This window comes from Mytilus californianus, unplaced genomic scaffold (assembly GCF_021869535.1).
Source record: "Mytilus californianus isolate M0D057914Y unplaced genomic scaffold, xbMytCali1.0.p SCAF_2, whole genome shotgun sequence".
Classification (NCBI taxonomy): domain Eukaryota; kingdom Metazoa; phylum Mollusca; class Bivalvia; order Mytilida; family Mytilidae; genus Mytilus; species Mytilus californianus.
Genome location: NW_026262668.1, coordinates 55,583,075 through 55,609,337, shown reverse-complemented (window position 1 = coordinate 55,609,337; position 26,263 = coordinate 55,583,075). Strand labels below are relative to the sequence as shown.

Genomic DNA, 26,263 nt, shown 5'->3' with positions numbered 1-26,263 from the left:
TCGAAGAATAATCTTCATGCAAATTAATTATGCCAATCCTACATGTTATATCAATACAACTTCCTTCCAAATATTTGACCTTCCATTAGTGGTCCTCCATAATGACCTAATCACAAACTTCAACTTGTTAATGCCGTTCCTGCCGTCACTGGTAACAGTACAACTAATAGAAAAACAAAGGATATGGGGTATCCATCCATGACACAAAATCAGTACGTGCTCAGCAAAAACACACAAAACGCAAAGGAATAGAGTCTAACCTCTGCAACTACGTCAAAGTAAGACAAAACTGTCTTAAAGTATAATTTGCCTGAGGTTGTTGCAACCTGTTTTAGTAAAATTTCATAATTTATAAATTGTACACACAAGGGTGTTACATGGTACAAGGAAATAAAGGAAATTTGCAACAACCAACTTGTCGAAGAAAGATTGATGGTTGTTTGCCAAATGGTTGCCCTGAATAACATGTACCGGTATAGTTTTAGATGCATTTTCAGGACAATTTCCAAAATAAAAGAAAACAAAATGGGAAAGACAACAATCGACGATAAAGAAAAACATATATGCTAGTTTGCCTTACTTGAGACAGGAAAAATCTTAGATTGTTGGCCAAAAAGTGTATAAATAAATGTTTTATTTCAATTTGTATATATCAGATCTGTGGTCTTTCCTTCAATTTACCCACAACTTGCCTAAACTAAAGATTATTTAGAGCTTGACATGTAATATGATACTTGTTCATTGTTGACGAGTGTATGTTGACTTTTGACGTATTTTCTGGAATATATACCCTAAGCAACAAAGTTGTGTAGGGTATAATTTTTTTGACCTGTCTGTCTGTGACTGTCCGCCAGTCTGCCAGTCAGTCTGAAACCACACAACAGTATTTCATGAAACTGTAAATAATAAGGACATACTTTGTAGATAATAAGGACATACTATGTAGATGTGCATATTGACAGGAAATTATGATTCAATTTTTTTCTAGGATTTATGCTCCTTTGAACTTAGAATTTTGGCCTAAATATACTTACTTATGCAACAGTTTGTCATCGCAACAACTCTGAAACCACACAACAGAATTTTATGAGATAGTTCATTGTAGTTAGGAATACAAAGTAGATGTGCATATCCACAAAAATAAAATTTTACAGTTGACTTTTGTAAGAGTACGTTAAGCAACCAACAATCCATCAATATTTGAACTTAAAAAAAACTGTTTAGCTTTTGTTTTCCCAGTGACAATGTGGGGGTGAGGGGTATGTGAGCTCGCTAACAAAGGTTCTTTAACTATATTTCATTTTAAGGTAGCATATTCATTTTGATATATATCCCACATCTGTTTTTATTCATAACTAATTGGTAAACTCTTTAGGTATTATTTTTTTTCAAATGTGAAATGGAACATTTTAGGTGATAGAGGCAGCTAAAGTTGGCTTTAGAGGCACTGGTGTGGAACTTAATCCGTGGCTTGTTTTATATTCAAGATGGAATGCAAGGAGACATAAAGTGCATAAGTTTACAACTTTTCAAACCAAAGATCTGTGGAAAGTATGTATTCTTTACAAAGCTCATTAAGATAACTTAAAATCAAACAAGATGATAAAGCTAGGACTATTATACTTAGGAAAATAAGCCCTGGTAAAAGGCACTATTTCCCATTAGTAAAATATATGTATATTTAAAGTATTATTGTGTTTGCTTGTAAATTTTCTTTCCTTTAGTAGTAGTAATGAGGAGAAAATTAGGAGAAATTGTCCATATATTTATCACAAAGGTTTTCACTGTCTCTTCAAACCTGGGACTAGTTCAAACCATTTTTTAGAGGAAAAAGTACTTGCCATATTTAAACAATTATTTCCCTTATGAATTTGTACAAAGTATATTTTAATTATAATGCTCAGATGATGTTTATGTTTCTTTATTGTTTCTTTATTCATGGATGGAGAAGCTTTAGAAGTGCTAAAATTGTTTTCCTGATTTAGCTGGAATGTCAATCCTCGATTTCACTTAAAAGACAAGAATAAATATGAATAAATCAGGGGAAAAGATTTTTAAGAACCAAATAACAAAATGGTCCAATTTTTGCTGAAAATAACCAGCAGAAATTCCTAAAAATTAATAAAAAAAATAATCAAAGTTATCAGGCTTATAATTTTTACCACCAGATGCTGGTTTTGTTTACAAAAGACTCATCAGTGACACTCGAATAAAAAAAGGTTAAAAGGCTAAGGTTGAAGAAAATTGAGGACTCATATTTCTGGACAGCCACAATTCTTTGCTTTACAAATTATAGATGGATTAGTCAGAAGGTTATTAGAACTGTTGAATTTTGAGAAAACCCTGTGAATCTTGAACACAAAAAAAGTAAGAAGATAATATGAGACAATCAAGAGAGGTTGAAAGGGCAAAATATTAGTTCACAAAACACTACAAATAAAAACAAAGATTGAGAAACATTAATACCAAAAACTGGAGGTGAACTCAGGTTTTCAGGGGGGAGGGGGTTCCGGGGGTTGGAACCCCCCTTTTTTTTGACGATCAATGAATTTGAATGGGGACATATAGTTGGAACCCTCCCTGTATCCTGGGTTAGGAACCCCCCCCTTTTATAAATGGCTGGATCCGCCCTGGGTATTTCCAAAGAGTAAGCAGTTTTCGCTTCACTTAAGAGTGGCACCTGGTTGAAATCTTGTGATAAGATGCATTTAGCAATAGTTGAAAACCAGAAAAAGGAAGATTGGATTGTGGCTATGACAAATGGATATATATTCATAATCATGTGTGAAGGTCAATCAAATCATGATGGTGTTGGTTTATTATTTAACTTTTAAAAAAGAAGACTTCAACTGTATTATTAAGAACATTTGGTTCATTGTCTTCCTTGTTCCTTAGTAATCCTTTAGTAAGGAAATCCTGACAGGAAAAACAAGTTCTTGAACATAGCATCAACTGGAAGACATATACAGGTAATCCATATACAGGCCAGGTGCCGTTTTAATGTTGCTATATAAATATGGAAAGGTCACAATGAGATGATTGAAGTATTCTTTTTTGTAAAGCAGTTTCTTCATAAACAAAGTAAATTACTCTATTATTTAAATTTCCAACCAACATTCATTCATTTTGTTTGTAAATTTCACACAAAATGTCTTTAGTTTGAACAAAAGGTTATTAAAGATACCCTCTATGATAAATTCATTGAAACATGGAAACCAACCAAATTAAAGATTGTATCTGCATACTATAAAGTGTTCGATATTTGCTGAGTTTCATTTTTGCAATTTCTAGGGCAAAACATATTCCAGAGGTTTTATTTTCATATTTTTCCTGATCCTGAGACTAATATAATTTATATTTTAGACAGACGTTGGAAGTTATTCTAATATTTCCATATTTGGCGTAGAATCTATGGTGAGTAATCGTATGGTTTTGTAGATTGAACACTTGGACATTAGATGTAAAATAAGTAAGACTAGTAAGCAATCTTCTCACCAGCATTTTAAGATAGGCCCAAGCACTGTTTCCATAAAATTATTAGCACAACATGCATAATGCATTCTTTTATAAAATCTATTCAGATAGCACCATGGTGCTAGAAGGTCATGAGGAGTTTTAAAATGTGTGAACTTCCTTTTATGATTGTTCCTCATCTTGATAGTTACTTGAAGGGTCTCCCTGATTACTGAAGTGCTGACAAATTACAAAAAGGTCATGAGGACCTCTGCATCTATTAAAGCCTTATACATGTGAATTTATTTTTGTTGTAAATGACCAATATATCTTCTTTTTCAATTATTCTGTATCATGGGTATTCTGCCCTGTTGAATTGTCATTACAAGAAATGAAGTGTTTTACATGTACCATTTAAAATAAGAAGTTTGCCATCATCTTATTAAAACTGTCTCACATGAGTTAGCTGCACAGTAATAGTTATCCCATGAGGACGCGGTGTGTCAGTGTAAGATCACCCTGATGGCAGAAGGCCAGAGGGTGATCTTACATTGACACACCAAGTCTGAATGGGATAACTATTTTACATCCCAGCTGTTTTAGATTAGACGAAAAACCATTTACAATTCATAAAATCTAGTTTAGAACGCCACACAACTATTATAATATACTTTATATATTACTATATAATATATACCCTTTATGTCCCCCGAACACGATGTTTAAATATGAAACCATGTCAACTCGCCCCACTGGCCAATCGGCCCACACTAAATCGCCACTTTCTAAAAAATTGCCCCACTCTTGTTTAACAACTCACCCCACTTATGAATAAGGGTAAAATCCCATTGAAGAATCAGTCTGACAACTCGCCTTATTTATGAAAAGGGTTAAAATCCCACTGAATAAAGGTCTGCCAACTCGCCCCACTAATGAAAATATCTTGCTTCCTTTAAATATGTTAAATTACTGAGAGTTGATATCCAGTCGTCATGATCTAGGGGTATGTGTCGTGGGTTGATATGCTAAAGGTCTTGAGTTCGAATCCCAGCATAGACAATGGATTTTTTCTAAGTTTGAAAGTGTGTCTTTTCTCAATAAATAATTCTAAGTTTTATTGTGGATTAGGCATTCCCGCCAAAATGTTACAAAACAAAGGAAAGCATGCAAAACAAAGAAACTCAAGCTGGGGTGATCTGATAGGGATGATCTGGCTCAGATCACCCCTGGTAGAACAAAGGAGCTGGGATGTAAAACTATATATCCTTTATGTTGATCAAGATGGGTAAAACAGCCAAAACCTAGTTCTTTAATTCACAGAAATGGATTTTCATGCTTCATGTACTGTTTTAATATAATACAGAAAATCATGATCGTTGTTTATTACAGTAAATTTCAGACAATAATTTTGTTTTCTTAATTACAGATGGACAGACTAGAAACAAAGTTTGAGGACGAAACTAACAATGATGTAAGAATAGTGGCATGTAGATTTCCACTTCCAAACTGGGAACCAATTGAAACAATAGGAGAAGGTATAGATACAGTATGGTTGTATAAAAAACAATGATCAATCATCAAATGGAAGAAGTGATGAAATGTGTCAGTGGAACAAAGACTAAGATGGACAGATCAGTAGACGAACAGAAAAGAAAACATCATAGAATAAGTGGACATGCTTTCAACCAATTGTGCTGTCAGACTGTGATGCTTGGAATTCTATTTACAAAATGGAGATAATTGATTTCAATAAAACATAGATTTGATACAATACAGAATTTAATGTAAAAAAATTACGATTCATTGAATAATACATTAAAAAAAGTTTTTAAAAACAAGATCTGAGACAGGGGACAGAGAATTTATATCTTCTCACAGAGCAAAACAAGTGATTTTAAACTAATACTGTAAATACAGTCATTTCAAGAGTCTTTTGTTAAAACTGTTTTATTTCTATGGTCACTTCAGTAAAGGTGTACACACATGTCTTTTTCTTGTGCCAAAAATAGGATTTAATGTATCATTAAGGAAATGATGTTTTTAATAACTACTTTGTGGAAACATTGTACACAGCCAAGAAACAACAATATGATTTTAGAGAAGCTTGCTTTGAGCTTTTTTCAGTCTTAACAAAAAATTAAAGGAGATAATGGCTCTTATCATAATCTATAATATAAAAATATTTTTCTCCATGGTTTGTTCCCATGGTAACTTGTCCAATTTGAAATTTTTTTTTTATTTTCTGAACATCTTTTACCTTAGTCATGTTATGGCAAATTGAAGATCTTTTGCACTATAATTTTGGGCTAAATAAAGGCCTCATTGCTCCTACTCCATTGCTTAAATAGAAATTAAGGATAAAATGTGGGAATTTATCTCATTTATAATTCAATTCCTGTTGAAGACTATATACCGGAAAAATTAATAAAGTGAAAGTTTTAAATATTCATCCAATCACATTGAGAACTAGTGCAATTATAACATCCAATTAATTTCATAACTTGCAGCACGAGAGTAAAAATGCTTTTGAGACTTTTTCTGTTTTGCCTTTGTACATATCATGGAAATAAGAAAAAAACAGGAATTTTGTTTTCCGACTGTTACAGTATTAGTTTAAACAATTACACTATGGCTTACATTAAATACATTCTCTGATAAATGCTTTATGACAAAACCAGTAAAAAATTATCACAGTTGAAAGGCTATTACAGTAAACATTGATATTAAATACATGTGTATTCAAAAACAATTAATATCACAGTATACATGTAATTAAGTAGATTGCTTAAAATTGAAATCGAAATTAACATATAAAAGTCAAAGTTCAAATTCACTGAATAAATGTCAAGGCAGATGAATATAAAAATAAAAGGGAGATGTGGGGGAAAACGATCACAAGACACATAAATACCAGAAATGTTATGTTACTAAAATGTTTCCCATAAAGAAGATCTCAACAAATGACTGCAAGTCAGTACTTAACATGTAACATAGATATAGGAAGATGTGGTATGAGTGCCAATGAGACAACTCTCCATCCAAGTTACAATTTATAAAAGTAACACATGTTTTAATTACAAATGTAATAATTTGTACTGCATCTTTTGTTGAAGCAGGTCTTTACGTTTCTCATATCAAATTTGACTTACGGAGGATTCATTTATTTTCTTGGGTACAAATTTTCGTGGATTGAGGAACAATTGCATTTCTGTGGATATTAGATTTTGTGGTTTTGCTTAACTCTGTATACAAGCCTACAGAATATATATACTTCATTTCAACGTTTAAATTTGTCGTTTACCTTTACCCACAAAATCCATGAAAACTGGTACCCAACGAATAATAATGAATCCACAGTATCAGTTTAAGAACTAAGGCCAAAAAGTACCTGTTTAAGGTTACATTTTTAATAAAATGCTCCGCTGGTGCGCAGCTTGATACGACCGCAGAGGTCGAAACCCTGAACAGTTGGGGCAAGTATGGACACAACATTCAAGCTTGATACAGCACTGAATTTGGATTGTAATTAAATATTTGACACAGCATAGGTTTCTGACACAGAATGAATGTGGTCTAAGAACTTAAATTTTTTTTAATTTACCTATTCAAACCATATCATTATTATTTGCTTTTATATATAAATCAGAAATAACCAATTTAAAATGGAAAATTTTAAAGAAAAAAAATGAAAAAAAAATCCCCCTTATGATTCATCACCCCCAAACTCAATCCCAGCCTTCCCTTTGTGGTATGGTACCTTGCAGTACAATTTCAGAGAGATCCATACACTTTAACATAAGTTATTGTCTGGAAACTAGAAAAATGCTTGTTTTTTGGCCCCTTTTTGGCCCCAAATTCCTAAAAGTTTAGGGCAATTACCCCCAAACTCAAACCCAGCTTTCCCTTTGTGATATGAAACCTTGTAGTACAATTTCATAAAGATCCATACACTTACACACAAGTTATTGTCATGAAACTAGAAAAATGCTTGTTTTTTTGCCCCTTTATGGCCCCTAATTCCTAAAATTTTGAGGGAATTACCCCCAACATCAATCCCAGCCTTCCCTTTGTGGTATGGTACCTTGCAGTACAATTTCAGAGAGATCCATACACTTGAACACAAGTTATTGTCTGGAAACTAGAAAAATGCTTATTTTTGGCCCCTTTTTGGCCCCTTATTCCTAAACGTTTTGGGCAATTACCCCCAAACTCAATTACAGCTTTCCCTTTGTGATATGGAACATTGTAGTACAATTTCATAAAGATCCATACCCTTACACACAAGTTATTGTCATGAAACTAGAAAACTGCTTGTTTTTTGCCCCTTTTTGGCCCCTAATTCCTAAAATTTGGAGGCAATTACCCCCAAACTCAATTCCAGCTTTCCCTTTGTGATATGGAACCTTGTGGTACAATGTTAGAGAGATCCATACACTAACACACAAGTTATGTCTAGAAGTGACAAAAATGCTTATTTTTGGCCCCTAATTCCTTAACTGTTGGTACCATAACCCCCATAATCAATCCTCACCTTCCTTTTGTGGTATTGAACCTTATGGTAATATTTCATAGAGATCCATTCACTTAAACTAAAGTTAAAGTGCGAAAACCAATATGTCTTCGGACGACGTCAACGTCATACCAATATACGACCGCAAAATTTTTTTGCGGTGGTATAAAAAAAACAGGGTAGGTTGGTCTGTATTTCCATTTTATTTTTTGCGACATGATTTTGAGTCATGCGGTCCATCTTGCTGTGGTCCGAGTTTACCCGTATTTTTAATGATTGGATTATTTCCCTTGGTTATTGGTTGGAAAAAATGGCGGCAAAGTGATTATTTCATCACACGAGTCGGGAGTTTCTTAAAACAGCTGTCATATTCACAATTGTGAACATTTAGATGTATCAGGCAATGGATTTATATTATTGGCAACTTTAACTTCCCTTTTGATACAAGTTCAGTTAATTTTTCACTTGACAATGGGAATAAAATGATTTAGGGTCGGGCGCTCAAAAGTAGGGTCAGTCTGGTAACCGTAAACAGACATATATTTTTTTTTGCCTAATATACAGGTTCCCTTCACGTAATCTAACATACAGTAAGAATGACTATATAGCTCAATGATTTACCAACACATTATAAAGTATTCAATTGTCTTAATAACTTTGAGAATCTCAGCATATCAATTACTTCCAAACCAAAATCAGTTTGTAAAAGTCTGTAGAAATGTTCTGGTGCCCTGTCCTGCATAGTCATAAGTTCTTTCAGTAATGGCCCATCCAGCTCCTTTTGTCTGTAAAATGATTATATAGGTATTACATAAATGCTTGAACATGTTCACCATCCTTGATTTGTCAATTTATAAATATAACATATATGTCTGACAAATATACTACATATGCTGTAAATTCAGAAAATATTATGTAATTTATTTTTGCAATTTTTGAAGAATGGAGAAAAATGCAAAATTAATTATTGCGATTTCAAGAAATCAGCAGACAGGTATATGCATCAGATATAAGAATGTGAGTTATTATTGCAATAATCACCAAGTCGCAATATTCGAATAATAAAAACCTTGTAATAATTTCTGAATTTACAGTACTACACACAACCTGTCAATATATTTAATATTATTGACACATCATGTACCAGTTACACAGAGGAACAGACCAACAGGTAGTCATGTAGACCTTTCCTTACTACTGGAGCATGACAATTAGGTGAAGATCACATGGAAAAATTCAAGCAATATCCATACTTTTTGTGTAAACATTGAAACTTTCTTCATTAATATGTATTGCAGACATAATAAACAGCTGCGCCATGAGCACATGATATGTCAGTCGCTTTTTCAATAGATATAAACCAGTCACCAAAGTTTCATGAAACTGCTCAAGGCATTTTTGAGTAATTGTCCGAAAACTGGAAAATCCCCCTTTTTTAATGAATAAAACCCCATAACTCAGAAACGTAAAGTCTAAAATTTATTAAATTTGAAAGTGAGCTCACATCAATAGACATAAACAATTCACCAAAGCTTCATGAAAACTGTTCAAAGCATTTTTGAATTATTGTCTGAAAACTGGAAAATCCCCCTTTTTTTAATAAATAAAACCCCATAACTCAGAAACGTAAAATCTAAAATTTATAAAAATGGAAAGGCAGCTCACATCAATAGATATAAACAATTCACCAAAGTTTCATGACAACTGTTCAAAGCATTTTTGAGTTATTGTCCGAAAACTGGAAAATCCCCCTTTTTTAATGAATAAAACACCACAACTCGGAAACGTATAATCCAAAATTTATAAAAATCGAAAGGGAGTTCACGTCAATAGATATTAACTATTCACCAAAGTTTAATGCAAATTAAAGCATTTTTGAGTTATTGTCTGACATGTTGCCGACGGACGGACGAACAGATGGACAACGGTATACCATAATACGTCCCGTAAATGGGCGTATAAAAAGAAATAAATGGGGAATGTGTCCATGGGACACAGATGATGCCCCCGCTTGCATATCATATAAAGTTATAAAGGGACATATCTGAAGAACAGTAAAAGTGACGCTACCTAAATTTGTACTTGATCTGAGTTTTGTGGTAATAAGTATTGTGTATAAGTTTCATAACATTTGGTTGAGGCAAACTAAAGTTAGAGAACGGAAACGAAAAATTCAGCAGTTTTTACGTTTATGAAGGGACATAACTCGAGAACAGTAAAAGTGACGCCACCCAATTTCGATCTTGATCTGTATTATGTGGTAATAAGCATTGTGTAAATGTTTCATAATATTTGGTTGAAGCTAACTTAAGTTAGAGAACAGAAACGAAAAATTCAGCAATTTTTCCATTTGTAAACAGACCTAAAACTAGAACAGTAAAAGTGACACCCCCCCAATTTCATACTTGATCTGTATTATGTGGTAATAAGCATTGTGTATAAGTTTCATAACATTTGGTTGAGGCAAACTAAAGTTAGAGAACCGAAACGAAAAATTCAGCAGTTTTTATGTTTATGAAGGGACATAACTCGAGAACAGTAGAAGTGACGCCACCCAATTTCTAACTTGATCTGTATTATGTGGTAATAAGCATTGTGTAAACGTTTCATAACATTTGGTTGAGGAAAACTAAAGTTAGAAAAGGGAAACGAAAAATTTAGCAATTTTTACATTTGTAAAGGGGCATAACTATAGAACGGTTACAGTGACACCACCAAAATTCAAATTTGATCTGTGTTTTGTGGTAATAAGCATTGTGTATAAGTTTCATAACATTTGGTTGAGGCAAACTAAAGTAAGAGAACGGAAACGAAAAATTCAGCAGTTTTTATGTTTATAAAGGGCATAACTCAAGAACGGTACAAGTGATGCCACCCAATTTCAGACTTGATCTGTATTATGTGGTAATAAGCATTGTGTATACGTTTCATAACCTTTGGTTGAGGCAAACTCAAGTTTCAAAACGGAAACGAAAAATTCAGCAATTTTTATACGAACGCAAAAAAATTTGGGGTCATATATTGGTATCACGTCGTCATCGTCGTCCAAAGACAGTTGGTTTCCGGACAATAACTTTAGTATTATTAAATAGAAATCTATGCAATTTAAACACTGGGTTTATAACCACAAAAGGAAGGTTGGGATTGATTTTGGGGGTTATGGTCCTAACAGTTTAGGAATTATGGGCCAAACAGGGGCCCAAATAAGCATTTTTCTAGTTTCCAGACAATAACTTGTGGAACGGTGTATGGATCTCTCTGAAATTGTCCTGCAAGGTACCATACCACAAAGGGAAGGCTGAGATTGATTTTGGTGGTAATTGCCTCAAAATTTTAGGAATTAGGGGCCAAAAAAACAAGCATTTTTCTAGTTTCAGGACAAAAACTTGTGTGTAAGTGTATGAATCTTTATGAAATTGTACTACAGGGTTCCATATCACAAAGGGAAAGCTGGGTTTGAGTTTGGGAGTAATTGCCCTAAATGTTTAGGAATTATACCACAAGTTTCCATACCAAAAAGGGATGGTTAGGATTGGCTTTGGGGGGTTATAGCTCAAACCGTATAGGAATTAGGGGCAAAAAAGGGGGAAAAACAGGGTTTCCTGGTTAATGGACAATGAAGACAATTTAAAAGCAATGTAAGGGAGGTAATCCAAACACAATGTTTTGATTACCTCCCTTACACTGCTTTTAAATTATGTATAAAGAAATCTTGTATTGTCATGAGATGATTAGCTGTCAATTTATTTTTAGAAGTTATTATTGGGGCTATTCCATTAAAATGTATGTGGGAGGGTTGGAAGGGAAGTTAAATTATTGAATGTGGGTCATGGGTCTTTTTTCAGTATGCATCTATTACCATTATGCAAAATTATCTAAAAAATAGCACTTGGTTGTAGGGATATTTGGAAAGTCCCTTCCTACCCTCCCACATACATTTTAATGGAATAGCCCTTAAGGAATATTAATTTTAGCCATGATTATGTATGTCATTTTCTATTTTAAGACTTTTATGATGTATTTAAATGGGTAATCATGGTTGCAAACTCCATTAGAAATTTGAATTGAGATTATGACCATATCTTGAGGGAGAGAATTTTTTTTGGGGAAAAAAGGGGAGGGGGAGGTGAAAAAGAAATTGTGGGGGGTCAATTTTTTCTCATTTCAGATTTCAGAAATTAAAAAGAAAAATTCTTCAAATATTTTTTTTTGCAAAAAAAAAGTGGGGGGGGGGGGGGGTTGTCAATACACAACAGCATAGTGTATTGCACAAAAGCAAAAAAAAATGAGGGTAATTTTTTTTTATGTGGGGGGAGGGGGGGGGGTCAATTCGCAACAGCAAAGTGTATTGCACAATAGCAAAAAATTGAGTATAAATTCAAATCATATAACCAATTCTAAGTTCATTGACTACAGTTATTCTGTGTCAGAAACCTATTATGTGTCAAATATTTAATTACAATCCAAATTCAGACATGTATCAAGCGCGAATATTGTGTCCATTTTTGCCCCAACTGTTCAGGGTTGGACCTCTGCGGTGGTATCCAGCTGCCCTTGGTGAAGCAATTTATTCCATTTGCAAAGGGGCATAACTCTAGAACTGTTATAGTGACACCACCAAAATTCAAACTCAGTCTGTGTTTGTGGTAATAAGCATTGTGTATAAGTTTCACAACATTTGGTTGAGGCAAACTAAAGTTAGAGAACGGAAACCAACTTTAGGACGTACGAACGGACAAGGTAAAACTTAATGCCCCCTCCGCTTCTAGGGGGCATAAAAAATTCATAAACTTTATTCAATTAAAAAAAGATAAAATAGGGAAATGAAACATGCTTGTTTGATATCTTCAGAATAATATGTGAACTTCAAATTCATACAAATCAGCAACAATCTATGATGTTTCTTATTCAAACCAAATCTAGAATTGTCATAGTGGGCAATAGACCAGGAATAAGTTTACAACATTCAACCAGGAAGGGGACTGTTCAACCACAAAGCTTCTTTCTATACAACAAAATTAATTTTCGCCAGTACACAAAAAAGTACTAAGTATGAGGCTGTAATAGTTTAAATATGAGATCCTAGAGGTATAATATACATGTACTTTAATAACGTACACCAATATCAAAGATTGGTATCAGGAAAATGAAGGATGTGTAAGTTTCAATACAAAGTAGTTACTTGAGGCATTTAGATATTTTAATAATTTATGAAACAATGTTTGTAAAAAAATTAGCATATTTTACAAGTATGTAGCTTAAATCAAAGGGCTTTGTTATCATACGGTAGGTCTCCTCCTGCTTGTGAGTTGTGAATCCTCTGTTCTTATTTGATAAAACATGACAAAAGACCTGAAAATTCATATAACATATTATTTTCAGTAAATCTATTTTGTAACAACTTGTTACTCACATGTTCTCAGGTAATTTAACCGAGTTGTCTGATAACCAGGATGATATATCTATAGTGGACCAATCTTCATATCTCAGTCTATTTACTGCTGTGTTTACTTGTTTTGTATTTGTGTACCCTGTATAAAAAAAGCCAATTCTTCATATTTTGAAAGTATTCCATTTTCTTTCAATGGCTCCAGTATGGATGGTTTATAAAAAATGATTTTGAAATACTGAAGTTCAAAGATTTAGTGGACATTTCTACTAGAAATAAATATGTATTTCATTGTACCGGTAAGAATGTATTATTTGGAAATCTAAGACATCCTAAGGTTATAATAATCCCTGATCTCACTCTTTTTCAATGTTAGATTCTTAATGTTTACTTCATCATATTCTGTAGAGAATTACAAAACATTAGTTCACACAATTCCTTGAAATTTATAGAAACATTTATACAGATTTTAAAATAATAAAAATCAAAATAGCTATAGTCTATAAGCCTTATAAGGAGTACAATGTATTTAAAAAATATATCTAATAATAAATTATTTTTTTTAAATTTGAACATGAAAATTATTAAGTCATTAAAGCTTTCGCTAACATCAAACCATGTATAAATGGAGTAGTACTTCATTACAATCACCTGTTCACAAAAGCTAACTTTAATAAATAGCTGCGCTAAGAGCTAAAATACACCTTTATTGTGCATATTAGAATTGTTGCAAGAATAAAATGAAATATTTCGAAGGCATTTAATCATAAGCAAATAAAATTGCTCTGTAGAAAAACAAGTCTGAGGATATCGTTTAAATCAAACAGTTTGTTATGTTCACGAATTCCAAAAATAACGTAAAGTTTCCACCATAGTCTCCCCAAAACTGGAGTTCTTGGATGCTACTGAAACAGCATACATATACCAATAGTATATCATATATAAATCTTCATGGACACAACTTCTTAAAAATTTAATATTTAAATTCCTTGGTCACTGGAGGACAACCAAAGCACTGTGTGTCCTAAATAACTACAGGCATATCAGATGCATGGATGCTAAAACAATTGTATACCAAATTCAATGATGAATTTGCTGCCTTATGAAAATATGATTAAAAAAAAAATTAAAAAAACATATCTATTTACCATCCACAGCATCTGTATGAGTACCAATCTTTCCACGATTCCCAAGTTCCTTCATAATATTGTCCATCTGATGATTTATTTTATCTTCACTGCTTATATCAAAGTACAATCTAGTTCCAATGAGCATGCCCAGCCAGCCATCTGGTACATAACGATGCTGAAGTCGTAGAGGGATAAAACTCTTCCTTAGTTTATATGTATATTCAGCCTCTGCAACACAAATTGCACTTATAAAATATTTTTGGTTGTTTAAATTTTACCTTATAACTAAAAACTTATAGACAAGGCTTAGTCTGAACAAATTAAAGAATCTTAGTGCCCTAAGATGATCAGATCTCTCAACCCTTATATGTAACCATAAAATTCAAATTTGGTTCCAACCCCTTTGACAATCGTTGAGTTATCATTGGAAAACCCCTTTTCTACACTAATTTTTGCTGATCTTTGACCTTGATGTATTGTCCTAAGAATCAATTATATCACCATAAATGCAAGTTTGGTTCTAATTCCATGTAAGGTTCTAGAGTAATTATCTAGAAGCCCCTTTTCTGCACTAATTTCAGTCTCTTTCCTTCCTAGTATGTAGTTATATGTTTAACTTTGATCCAATTCCTTGTCAGCCTTTAGAGCTACAATCCAGAAACTCCTTTCCTGCACTAATTTTGTTCTATTTTTAGGCAGTATGACCTTAAACTTAGATGTTGTGACCTCAAAATCATTAGGGATTTCCTTCTCATTAAATGTGACCATATGTACAAGTATGGTTTCAATCCTATATACTGTAAATTCAGAAATTATTGCGACGTTTTTATTATTGCGAATAATGCGACTGGGTGATAATCGCAATAATAAAAACTCACATTCTGATATCTGATACATATAAGTGTATGCAGATTTTCCTGAAATCGCAATAATAAATCTCACATTTTTTGTCCTTTCTTCAAAAATCGCAATAATAAATGCACGCAATAATTTCTGAATTTACAGTAAGGTATTTGATTTATCATCCTGCATTCAAAATGAATGAAGGACTGACAGACGGGTCAAAGTCTGTTTATTATAAAGCTATTTGTCTGCAGATCAGTGTCTATTAGACAAAGATGTTCTTGTTCATTTTGGAATGCATATCAAATCAAATATCTACTATTATTTCAAATGTTTCTTGTTCTTCATTTGATCACATGGCAGTGTTGAAATCTTGCATTTGGAATGCGAAATTCTTGTCTTGCACAGTAACTGTTGTTAAATTCTCATCATTATCATGATTATATATGCTTTGAACATAAATCTGGAAAGATCCACTTTTACTTTATTTTTGACCAATGTAAATTTCTTCAAATTTTCTGTCACTGTTCAAACTTCATAAGACATTGATTTTAGTCAGACATGCTACATCCAATTCAATTGAACTTTGGTGGATTGTTGTCTCATTGGCAATCATAGCACATCTCCTTATTTTTATATAACAAACTAACCTGATCTACATGAAGGACTGTCTTTATACTTTTGAGACATTGCGATTAACACCACTGCTGCTTTTTCTACTGCCAGTGCCATAGCTTCCAATGTGGAACCAGCTATAATGAACAAATGTATAAGCCACAACATTAGGATATGTTAGACATGTTGTTCAGCATATGCATCTTATTAACTCTTAAATGCCTAAACACACGTTTTATATGAAAAACACCCCAAATAATTTTTTTTTTTCATTTGCTTCATATTTTTTTCTGAATATTGTATGCTTCTGTCTAATGCATGACAATTTTTTTTCAATCAGGTAAAAAAATGTCAACAACAAAAATGAGAAAGTAAAAGAGACATTTTTTGTTATTTTATATATATATTTTTCATTTCTTATAAGAGGGTCCAATCAATCAACCAAGAGGCCAAAACCTTAGTATCTGAATGAGTTTAATTGCATACTCTTACTGTAAATTTTCAACTTCCAAACTATGTAATTGCACTTAAACTCTCTTATACAAAATTGAACTTTAATAGATGATAGCTGCTTTTGGTTTAGGCAAATTTAAGTTTGAATCATTAATCATTTTATTTACAGTTGACTTCTTTTATATTTGGTCTTGAGTGTACCTGATGAAAGTTATCCCTAAAACATTGGTCAAAGCACATAGAAATTGTTATCATACAATTATATTATTAACAAGAAAAGTCTTCCTCAGTTATGTTTCTGTAATAATTTGTTCTTACTCATATGCTCTACATCCATCCAAACTTTGTATCCAGCATCCTTCAGTCTGTCTTTGACCTTTAACATCACTGATTGGCTGTCCCACTGATAACTTATCATAATATGTGGACAATCTACTTCTAGCTTAGCTAAAATGATACATTCAGTGTACTATTTTCTACAATTACTGCATATTTTAATATAATATGCAAGTTCCAGAATATAAAAAAAATGTGATTTGTAGTGGCATCATTCTTCTTTTTTTTATTTTTCAAGACCAAAGAAGCCCCTTCTCCTTGAGACAAAAGTTAGAAAGGAATCAAATGAGTGTGAAAGTAATAAACATGATAAAAGGTTTTAATTAAAATGTTGTGAATATCTTTGCAATGTCTATCATTTGACTTTTTGAAAGGTTTAATGAAAGAGAATAATTATGAGGTAGCTTGTATCCTGAAGATAAATATTTCACTCAAAATAATATTACTTATGAAATTTCCATTTATCATGATGCTAATGGAAACAAACAGATCTACTTAACATAAACAAAACTTCCAGCTAGGTTTATTTCAGCTTATAATGAGAAAAAAAATTTTTAATGATAAGAGATAAAAGGGGTGTATAACTCTTAATGGTATAGGTTAAATACATGCAAACAGTGTATATGTCTGACCGTACACTAATCATATACATATATATATTTATCTCACCTCCTATACATTTCTAGGAATATGATTGGTTAAAAGCGACGGCATGGAGACCCTGTACATTTTATATGGGGTTAGTAGGCGTGATTTATTCTAATACACTGTTAGAAGTGGTGTTACATCCCTTTATAAAAACAACAAGGCGTTGAGGTAAAATCTGAAACGATTCACTCGGACAACAGATGAAGAAAATTGATGATTAACGATTGAAATAAATTCATAAAACACATTAAAAGCTAACAATTTGTTTTTGTATAAACCAATGGAAGTAGGTTCTTTATATTGAAGACTTGATCACTTTGATAGGCATCTGGTCTAAATGCCACATGTTAAGATAGTCGGTAAGATAAATTTGTTACACAGTGTGCTAGTGACCTAATATGATATATATGAGGTCAGTAAATTCCATATGGAGTTCTAGATTCGCTCTCACTCCAAATGGAATTTCCTGACCCCATATATATGGTATTAGGTCACTAGCAAACTGTTCATGTGTAACTAATAATATTCATATATAATACTGGAGTGATATAATCTGGCTAATCATGCAATTTGATTGGCTACCATGAGCCCATATACCCTTTGAATAAAATAAATGTGGATAGTGTCCACATGTGGACACAGATGATGCCCCCGCTTGCATATTATATAGTTATAAAGGGACTTGGAGCTGGCATGTCAGTAACCGCTAGTAGTCTGTTGTTATTTATGTATTATTGTCATTTTGTTTATTTTCTTTTGTTTCCTATTCTGACATCGGACTCAGACTTCTCTTAAACTGAGTTTTACTGTGCGTACTGTTGTACGTTTGTTTTTTCTACATTGGCTAGAGGTATAGGGGGAGGGTTGAGATCTCAAAAAACATGTTTAACCCCGCCGCATTTTTGCGCCTGTCCCAAGTCAGGAGCCTCTGGCCTTTGTTAGTCTTGTATCATTTTTAATTTTAGTTTCTTGTGTATATTTTGGAGTTTAGTATGACGTCCATTATCACTGAACTAGTATACATATTTGTTTAGGGGTCAGCTGAAGGACGCCTCCGGGTGCGGGAGTTTCTCGCTGCATTGAAGACCCATTGGTGGCCTTCGGCTGTTGTCTGCTCTATGGTCGGGTTGTTGTCTCTTTGACACATTCCCCATTTCCGTTCTCAATTTTATAACTGAAGAACAGTAAAAGTGACACTACCCAAATTTGAACTTGATCTGAGTTTTGTGGTAATAAGCATTGTGTGTAAGTCTCATAACATTTTGTTGAGGCTAACTTAAGTAGAGAACAGAAACTAAAATTTCAGCAATTTTTCTATTTGTAAACACACATAACTCTAGAACGGTTGTGTATAAGTTTTATAACATTTTGTTAGAGAACGGAAACAAAAAATTCAGCAATTTTTATGTTTATAAAGGGACATAACTCAAGAATGGTAAAAGTGTCTCCACCAAATTTAGTACTTATTCTGTATTATGTAGTAATAAGCATTGTGTATAAGTTTCATAACATTTGGTTGAGGCAAACTAAAGTTAAAAAACGGAAACAAAAAATTTGTACTTGATCTTAGTTTTGTGGTAATGAATATTGTGTATAGGTTTCATAATGTTTGGTTGGGGCAAACTTAAGTTACAGAATGGAAACTAAAAATTTTGCAATCTTTTGATTTATAAAGGGGCATAACTCAATAATGGTTAAAGTGACACTACCCAAATTCAACTTGATCTGTGTTTTATCAGTGGAAGTCAAAATTTAACATTGCATTGTATAAAGCATTGATAGTAGTTGATTAAACTATATTTATGGACAAAGGAAGATAACTCCAATTTTAATAAAATGCTCCGCAGGGCGCAGCTTGATACGACCGCAGAGGTCTAACCCTGAACAGTTGGGGCAAGTATGGACACAACATTCAAGCTTGATACAGCTCTGAATTTGGATTGTGATTAAATATTTGACACAGCATAGGTTTCTGACACAGAATGAATGTGGCCTAAGAACTTAAAAATTTTAAATTGGACATTCACCTATTATGGTCCAATATCTAAAAATCTAAATACATGGTTAGATTCAGCATATCAAAGAACCCCAAGAATTCAATTTTTGATGAAATCAAACAGTTTAATTTTGGACCCTTTTGACCTCAATGTGGACAAAGTTGATAACGGGGCCCAAAATTAAAAATCTAAATACATGGTTAGATTCAGCATATCAAAGAACCCCATATATTCAATTTTTGTTGAAATCAAACACAGTTTAATTTTGGACCCCAATTTGGAGCAACTTGAAAACTGTGCCCATAATTAAAAATCTAAATACATGTTTAGATTCAGCATATCAAAAAACCCTAAGAATTCAATTTTTGTTAAAATCAAACTAAGTTTAATTTTGGACCCTTTGGACCTTAATGTAGACCAATTTGAAAACGGAACCAAAAATTAAGAATCTAAATACACGGTTAGATTCGGCATATCAAAGAACCCCAATAATTCAATTTTTGATGAAATCAAACAAAGTTAAATTTTGGACCCTTTGGACCTCAATGTGGACCAATTTAAAAACGGGGCCCAAAATCCAAAAACTTAATACACGGTTAGATTCAGCATATTAAAGAACCCCAAGAATTCAAGAATAAAACCCCATTGAAATTGATCAAGAAATAAGCAATTTATACGAAGTATCTTCTTTTGCACAATACTGTGCAATTGAATATTTCTTGCTATTGCGCAATACTGTACAATTGACAATTTCTTGCTATTGCGCAATATTGTGCTATTGGATATTTCTGGCTATTGCGCAATACTGTGCAATTGAAGATTTCTTGCTATTGCGCAATACTGTGCAATTGAAGATTTCTTGCTATTGTGCAATACTGTGCAATTGAAAATTTCTTGCTATTGCACAATACTTATTACATAATAATTTACACATCCTGTTTGGTGTGTATCTCCTACCATATCATTATTATTTGCTTTTAAATATAAATCAGAAATAACCAACTTAAAATGGAAAATTTTAAAAGAAAAAAAAAAAGGAAAAAAAGAAAAAAAAAAGAAAAAAAAAATCCCCCCCCCCCAATTTTTTGAACCCCTTATGATTCATCACCCCCAAACTCAATCCCAGCCTTCCCTTTGTGGTATGGTACCTTGCAGTACAATTTCAGAGAGATCCATACACTTGAACACAAGTTATTGTCTGGAAACTAGAAAAAATGCTTATTTTTGGCCCCTTTTTGGCCCCCAATTCCTAAACGTTTCGGGCAATTACCCCCAAACTCAATTCCAGCTTTCCCTTTGTGATATGGAACCTTGTAGTACAATTTCAGAAATATCCAAACACTTACACACAAGTTATTGTCATGAAACTAGAAAAATGCTTGTTTTTTGCCCCTTTTTTGGCCCCTAATTCCTAAAATTTTGAGGCAATTACCCCCAAAATCAATTACAGCCTTCCCTTTGTGATATGGAACCTTGTGGTACAATGTCAGAGAGATTCATACACTTACACACAAGTTATTGTCTGGAAGTTACAAAAATGCTTATTTTTGGCCCCTAATTCCTTAACTGTTGGTACCATAACCCCCAAAATCAATCCCAACCTTCCTTTTGTGGTATTGCACCATATGATAAAATTTCATGGAGATCCCTTCACTTAAACTAAAGTTAGAGTGCGAAAACCAATGTGTCTTCGGACGACGCCAGACGATGACGACGACGACGACGCCAACGTCATACCAATATACGACGAAAATTTTTTTAATTTTTGTGGTCGTATAAAAATGACTTGATATTTAGAAGAAAATAAAAATTTTGCAATTTTTCCATTTATAAAGGGGCATAACTCTAGAACAGTAATAGTGACGCCACCAAAATTCCATCTTGATCTGTGTTTTGTGGTAATAAGCATTGTGTATAAGTTTCATAACATTTGGTTGAGGCAAACTAAAATTAGAAAACGGAAACGAAAAATTCAGCAATTTTTCCATTTGTAAAGGGACATAACTCTAGAATGGTAAAAGTGATGCCACCAAAATTCAAACTTGACCTGTGTTTTGTGGTAATAAGCATTGTGTATAGTTTCATAACATTTGGTTGAGGCAAACTAAAGTTAGAGAACGGAAACGAAAAATTCAGCAATTTTTCCATTTGTAAAGGGGCATAACTCCAGAACGATAAAAGTGACACCACCAAAATTCAAACTTGATCTATGTTTTGTGGTAATAAGCATTGTGTATAAGTTTCATAACATTTGGTTGAGGCAAACTAAAGTTAGAGAACGGAAACCAATTTTGGGACGTACGTACAGACGGACAAGGGTAAAACTTAATGCCCCCTCCGCTATGGCAGGGGCATAAAAAAGAAAGATCAGAATGGTAATTTTTGTTGAAATTAGGATACGCCAGTATTATAAAATGATTATTCTGGCTTCACTGGCGATATGGGCTAATATTTTCTGTACATGCCCTATATCTCCTTTGCATGATGGCTCGGGAAATATAAAACACTGACAGGGAAAATGAACCAGTATCTCCTGTGAAGATCCTAATAACGAATAGTATATAAATATTGATACAGAAATTACTTTCAAAGCAAAATGTTACTTACCACTAAATTAGAAAATAAAGCAAACCAAACTGAAAAACATTAAACAACATTAAAGTTACTATTTAACATAAACAGATGTAAAGTAAAAAAGAGATAAATAATATTCTGGAACCAATATAAATATTTATCATCAACATAATCTACCTCTGATGAGCTAATTATATATATATATATATATAAGATGAGAGATACATGACTTATTTGATTAAAATATATTTTTTTTCTCAAGCAGAAAGTCCATTCTGATGGGTTGGAGTATTAATAATGCCGAAACAAATCGTATTTTTTTTCCAGTAGAATGGCATCTATGGATCCATTGCTTTTCAACTCAGTATCATCAAAACTCATACAAATATTTTTTTTTAGGGTACCAACCAGTTTTATTTGAATTTTACTTATATTTACTTGCAGTTTGTTTCAGGCATTAATATGATATAAAATTAAAGAACCTTTGAGAGCATGCTCACATACCCCACGCCCCCACATTGTCACTGGGCACACAAAATCTCACCATATTCCTAAGTTCAAAGACTCATAACTCCTACAAAAGTAACTGATAAAAATTTATTGTGGATATGCACATCTACATAGTATGTCCTCATTAACTACAAAGTTTCATGAAATTCTGTTGTGTGGATTCAGAGGAGTTGCAATGACAAACTGTTGCAGTTGTATATTTAAGCCAATATTTTAAGTTCAAAGTGGCATAACTCCCAGAGAAAAATATTGAATCATAACTTCCTGTCGATATGCAAATCTTTATAGTATGTCCTTTTTATCTCTAATGTTGCATGAAATTTTGTTGTGTGGTTTCAGAGGAGTTGCAAAGAAAAACTGTTGCAGTAGTATATTTAGCTCAAAATTCTAAGTTCAAAGGGGGCATAATTTCTAAAAAAAATAATTGAATAATATCTTCCTGTCGATATGCACATTTACATAGTATGTCCTTATTATTACAAAGTTTCATGAAATTCTGTTGTGTGTTTGCAGAGGAGTTGCGATGACAAACTGTTGCAGTAGTATATTTAGGTCAAAATTCTAAGTTCAAAGGGGCATAACTTCTAGAAAAAAAATTTAATCATATTTTCTTGTTGACATACAGATCTACAAAGTATGTCCTTATCATCTCCAAAGTTTCATGAAATTCTGTTGTGTGGTTTCCAAGGAGATGGCTACAACAGGACTGACAGATGGACTGACAGACAGACGGACAGATGGATGGGTCAAAAACATTATACCCTATGCAGCTTTGTTGTGTTGGGTTTAATTAACATACAACTGATAAGTTTCTTAGTTGTAAATAAATGATAAGAATAAATCCACACAACATGTACAGGTAGCAAATGATTTGCTATAAGTAAGCAATTTACCAGAGTTGATGTTAAGATTAGGACCTTCAACATGTTGGTTAATTTCCCACAATGCACCTCTTGCAGCATGTCTGACATCCTCTTTGTTGGAAAGTTGTAGTCTGCCCAGTTCTAAAAATATACATGATATATATATGAAAATATGACGCATTATGTTACTTCTTCAACATTTAGGAATAGATAGGTTTCGATTGACATAATTTGAGCAAGATTACTTCCCTTTTGTTGCCAAGTTGGAGGTCTAGGTGCACAAATTATTTTATAAATCAGACAAATTCAACTTGTTATACAAAATGTACTTACCCCTAGACTTTAAGTTGTTTTCTGAACAAATTTAATTTCTTTTAGCCTTGCTTGATTCATCACTATGATCAAGTAAGCATCTTTTATCAGACTTGTTTGTACCACATGTTTCAGTTTGGATAGTCAAATATTAAGAAAATCAACCATTGATTTCTCAGAAATTGTCACCAAGGGAAATAACTCAAATGCAAATTACGTCATATCAACCCTGTGTTTGTGCATACAATTACAATGATTTCAATCTTTGTAGGTTTTAATTATTTTATACCATCTTACCAAAAAAGTAAAATCTTCTGTCATTCTTGCTATTTGAATGAATATACAATGCAGTCTACATGTACTGATGTATAAAATGCAGATAAAGTAACATAAAAAATATAACTGAGAAAACAGTTATAATTGCTTTAGACAAGGAAATATTTGGGACTGATGAGAGTTTCATGTATTTCTGCTCTTAGTGTTAACAGATAACCTGTGAAAAAATAAACTATAAAATGAATTCTGGAGAAATAAAAAAAAAGTGAAAAAAATATGTGGAAATATGCATGTTAAAATCAAATAAGAAGAACACGAGAGTTACATGTATTTGATTTTGCATTTACAGCAGAAAACATTCATATAATAACCTTCATTCTCTTCTAACTTGTTTTCTCAATTTGATTGCATCAAGAACTACATGTATCAAAAAAATTTCAACCCTAAAATAAATTTGACTTTTACTCATTTAAATCATCTTTATTCTGGTTTCATTACTATAGTATAGATTTGCCTGAGTTTAGTCTTAACATTGATTATTGGTCACACTTGCAACAAAATAGATGATCTTAATTGAATAACTGAATCAATCATGAATGAACTTGTCCACACAAAGTTCTTTTATTGGGTTGTAAATCAGTTCATTTCCTCATAGTATTATTCACTATTTCAAAGAAATAATAAAAGTAAATTGTATGTAAAAACATTAAATTTTAATGTAAATTACTGAAATGAGATTACTTTTTCATTTAGTATTACTCATCTTGCAATAAATTTAATAAGGTGTCTTCCATTTTAAATTTACAAGAAAATATTCACCTTCTAAAAGTTGAGAATTCGTCTTCATTTTCTCTTTGTTTGAGTCATGGAAAGACAATTTCCAAATACCCACTACAGTTAAACATACTTCTTCATCTGAAAACTTCTCGGATAAGATTTCTAAATAGAGATTCAAAACTTCTAATGACATTAGTTTCTCCTTGTTTTCATCATTTGCCAACAGATTATTCAAACCATGAAGTATTTCTGAAACATTCATCCCATATTTGTATGACATGTGATCATCAGAACATTTTGCATTTTTCAGAATTTCAATGATAAACACAAGTACTTTACAGTCGGTACTGACAACATGAATTTCTGAATCATTGACTATGTATGACATCACAATCAAACATTTAGCTCGTATCATTGCAATCTTGGTCTTTGATAATCTTAACATCACAGACAGAAATGGACAGCTTCTCAAACATTCTTTAAAATTAGAACAATGTCTGCATGTATTGTGCAGAATTCCAAGAAAAGCTTTGATAATGTATTTTAGATTTTTGTTTTCTTCAAACATATCACATTCTATGATCAGTCTCATTATATTATATAAGTTCTGAAGTGCTTCCGTATCATCAATTGTTTGCTTACAAAACAATGGACTTGAATCAGACAACATCCAAGCAACATTTAACATGGACTTAACTTGATGCCATCCTGTAAAAGAATCTGTTTGTTCGAAATCAACATCTTTTAAATGTTTTAGACAGTTTTTAAAGATGATATTGTAGTCTGCTTTGACAACAATCTCTACAGCAGCACATTTTTTACCGTCTTTTTTGTCTGGTTTTATACAATTCCATATATATTCTAAATCTTTAATATGTTTTATGTCTAGTATATCATCTCTTTCTCCTAAAACTCTAACCAATCCAGATAAAGACAACCTTTCATTTTCAACATTATGCAATGATCCACCTTTATGTGATGACAAATTTCTTGATGCTTCGGTACATGGAATGGGATTGGATATTTTACAGTTTCTCTCCCCATCTTTTGGTCTTACTGTAGGTGGCGTTTTACATCTTTCAGTTTGTGGAAGGTTTGCATTATTATTCTTATCAGGTAGAAAATTATTGTGGCTGAAGTCTCTTTCATCTATAGAGTCTGAAAGAATCTTTAACATCATAAGATGACCGACTTCTGATTTCTCACCTTTATGTTGATAAGAGGTTATTAATCCTGTATCTGTCAATGTGGTATCAGATTCATTACCACAAATGTTTTTTTGTTCAGCCTGACATTCTTTACCTTCATCTTTTCTATTGATGGCGATACTTTCCTTTAAATTCTCTTTCAGATTTTGTACTGACTTGTCCAGAGTTTTTCTATTAATGGCAATACTTTCCTTTAAATTCTCTTTCAGATTTTGTACTGACTTGTCCAGAGTTTTTCTATTGCACTTTTCACTCTCCTCTGGTAATTTATCAGTTAATTCACTAATTAACTTACATGATTTATCAACATGTAATGTTTCCTTTTCCATCTTCTAAGAAAATATGAAATCTTTCCCAATACTACACTTT

At 32.6% G+C, this 26,263-nt stretch overlaps 2 protein-coding genes across 2 annotated transcripts in view; one reads left to right on the top strand and one right to left on the bottom strand.

Annotated features, from left to right (window-relative positions):
* LOC127730061 (ATP synthase subunit C lysine N-methyltransferase-like) overlaps positions 1-5,224 on the top strand; it is a 12,893-nt gene extending 7,669 nt beyond the window's left edge. The window contains exons 3-5 of the mRNA XM_052238112.1: positions 1,414-1,551; positions 3,364-3,414; positions 4,880-5,224. Coding sequence (XP_052094072.1) covers positions 1,414-1,551; positions 3,364-3,414; positions 4,880-5,023 — 333 coding nt within the window. The 3' untranslated portion in view covers positions 5,024-5,224. The remainder of the gene's footprint in view (positions 1-1,413; positions 1,552-3,363; positions 3,415-4,879) is intronic.
* On the bottom strand, positions 5,215-26,263 carry LOC127728996 (uncharacterized). Its single transcript, XM_052236571.1, has 8 exons — positions 24,729-26,263; positions 23,352-23,462; positions 21,982-22,010; positions 16,712-16,835; positions 15,976-16,077; positions 14,501-14,710; positions 13,377-13,494; positions 5,215-8,748 (listed from the first exon to the last, which is right to left on the bottom strand). Exons 1-8 carry the CDS (start codon positions 26,221-26,223, stop codon positions 8,592-8,594), a joined length of 2,346 nt encoding a protein of 781 aa, XP_052092531.1. The 5' UTR covers positions 26,224-26,263; the 3' UTR covers positions 5,215-8,591.

Bases quoted from the DNA above. Each gene is read 5' to 3' on its own strand.
- LOC127728996 (XM_052236571.1), bottom strand. From the start codon at position 26,223: ATGGAAAAGGAAACATTACATGTTGATAAATCATGTAAGTTAATTAGT. The intron at 16,836-21,981 runs GTAAGTAACATT...ATTTTAGCTAAG, and splicing joins CTTTATTTTCTAATTTAGTG to CTAGAAGTAGATTGTCCACA. The intron at 8,749-13,376 runs GTGAGTAACAAG...ATCATTTTACAG, and splicing joins GTTAAATTACCTGAGAACAT to ACAAAAGGAGCTGGATGGGC.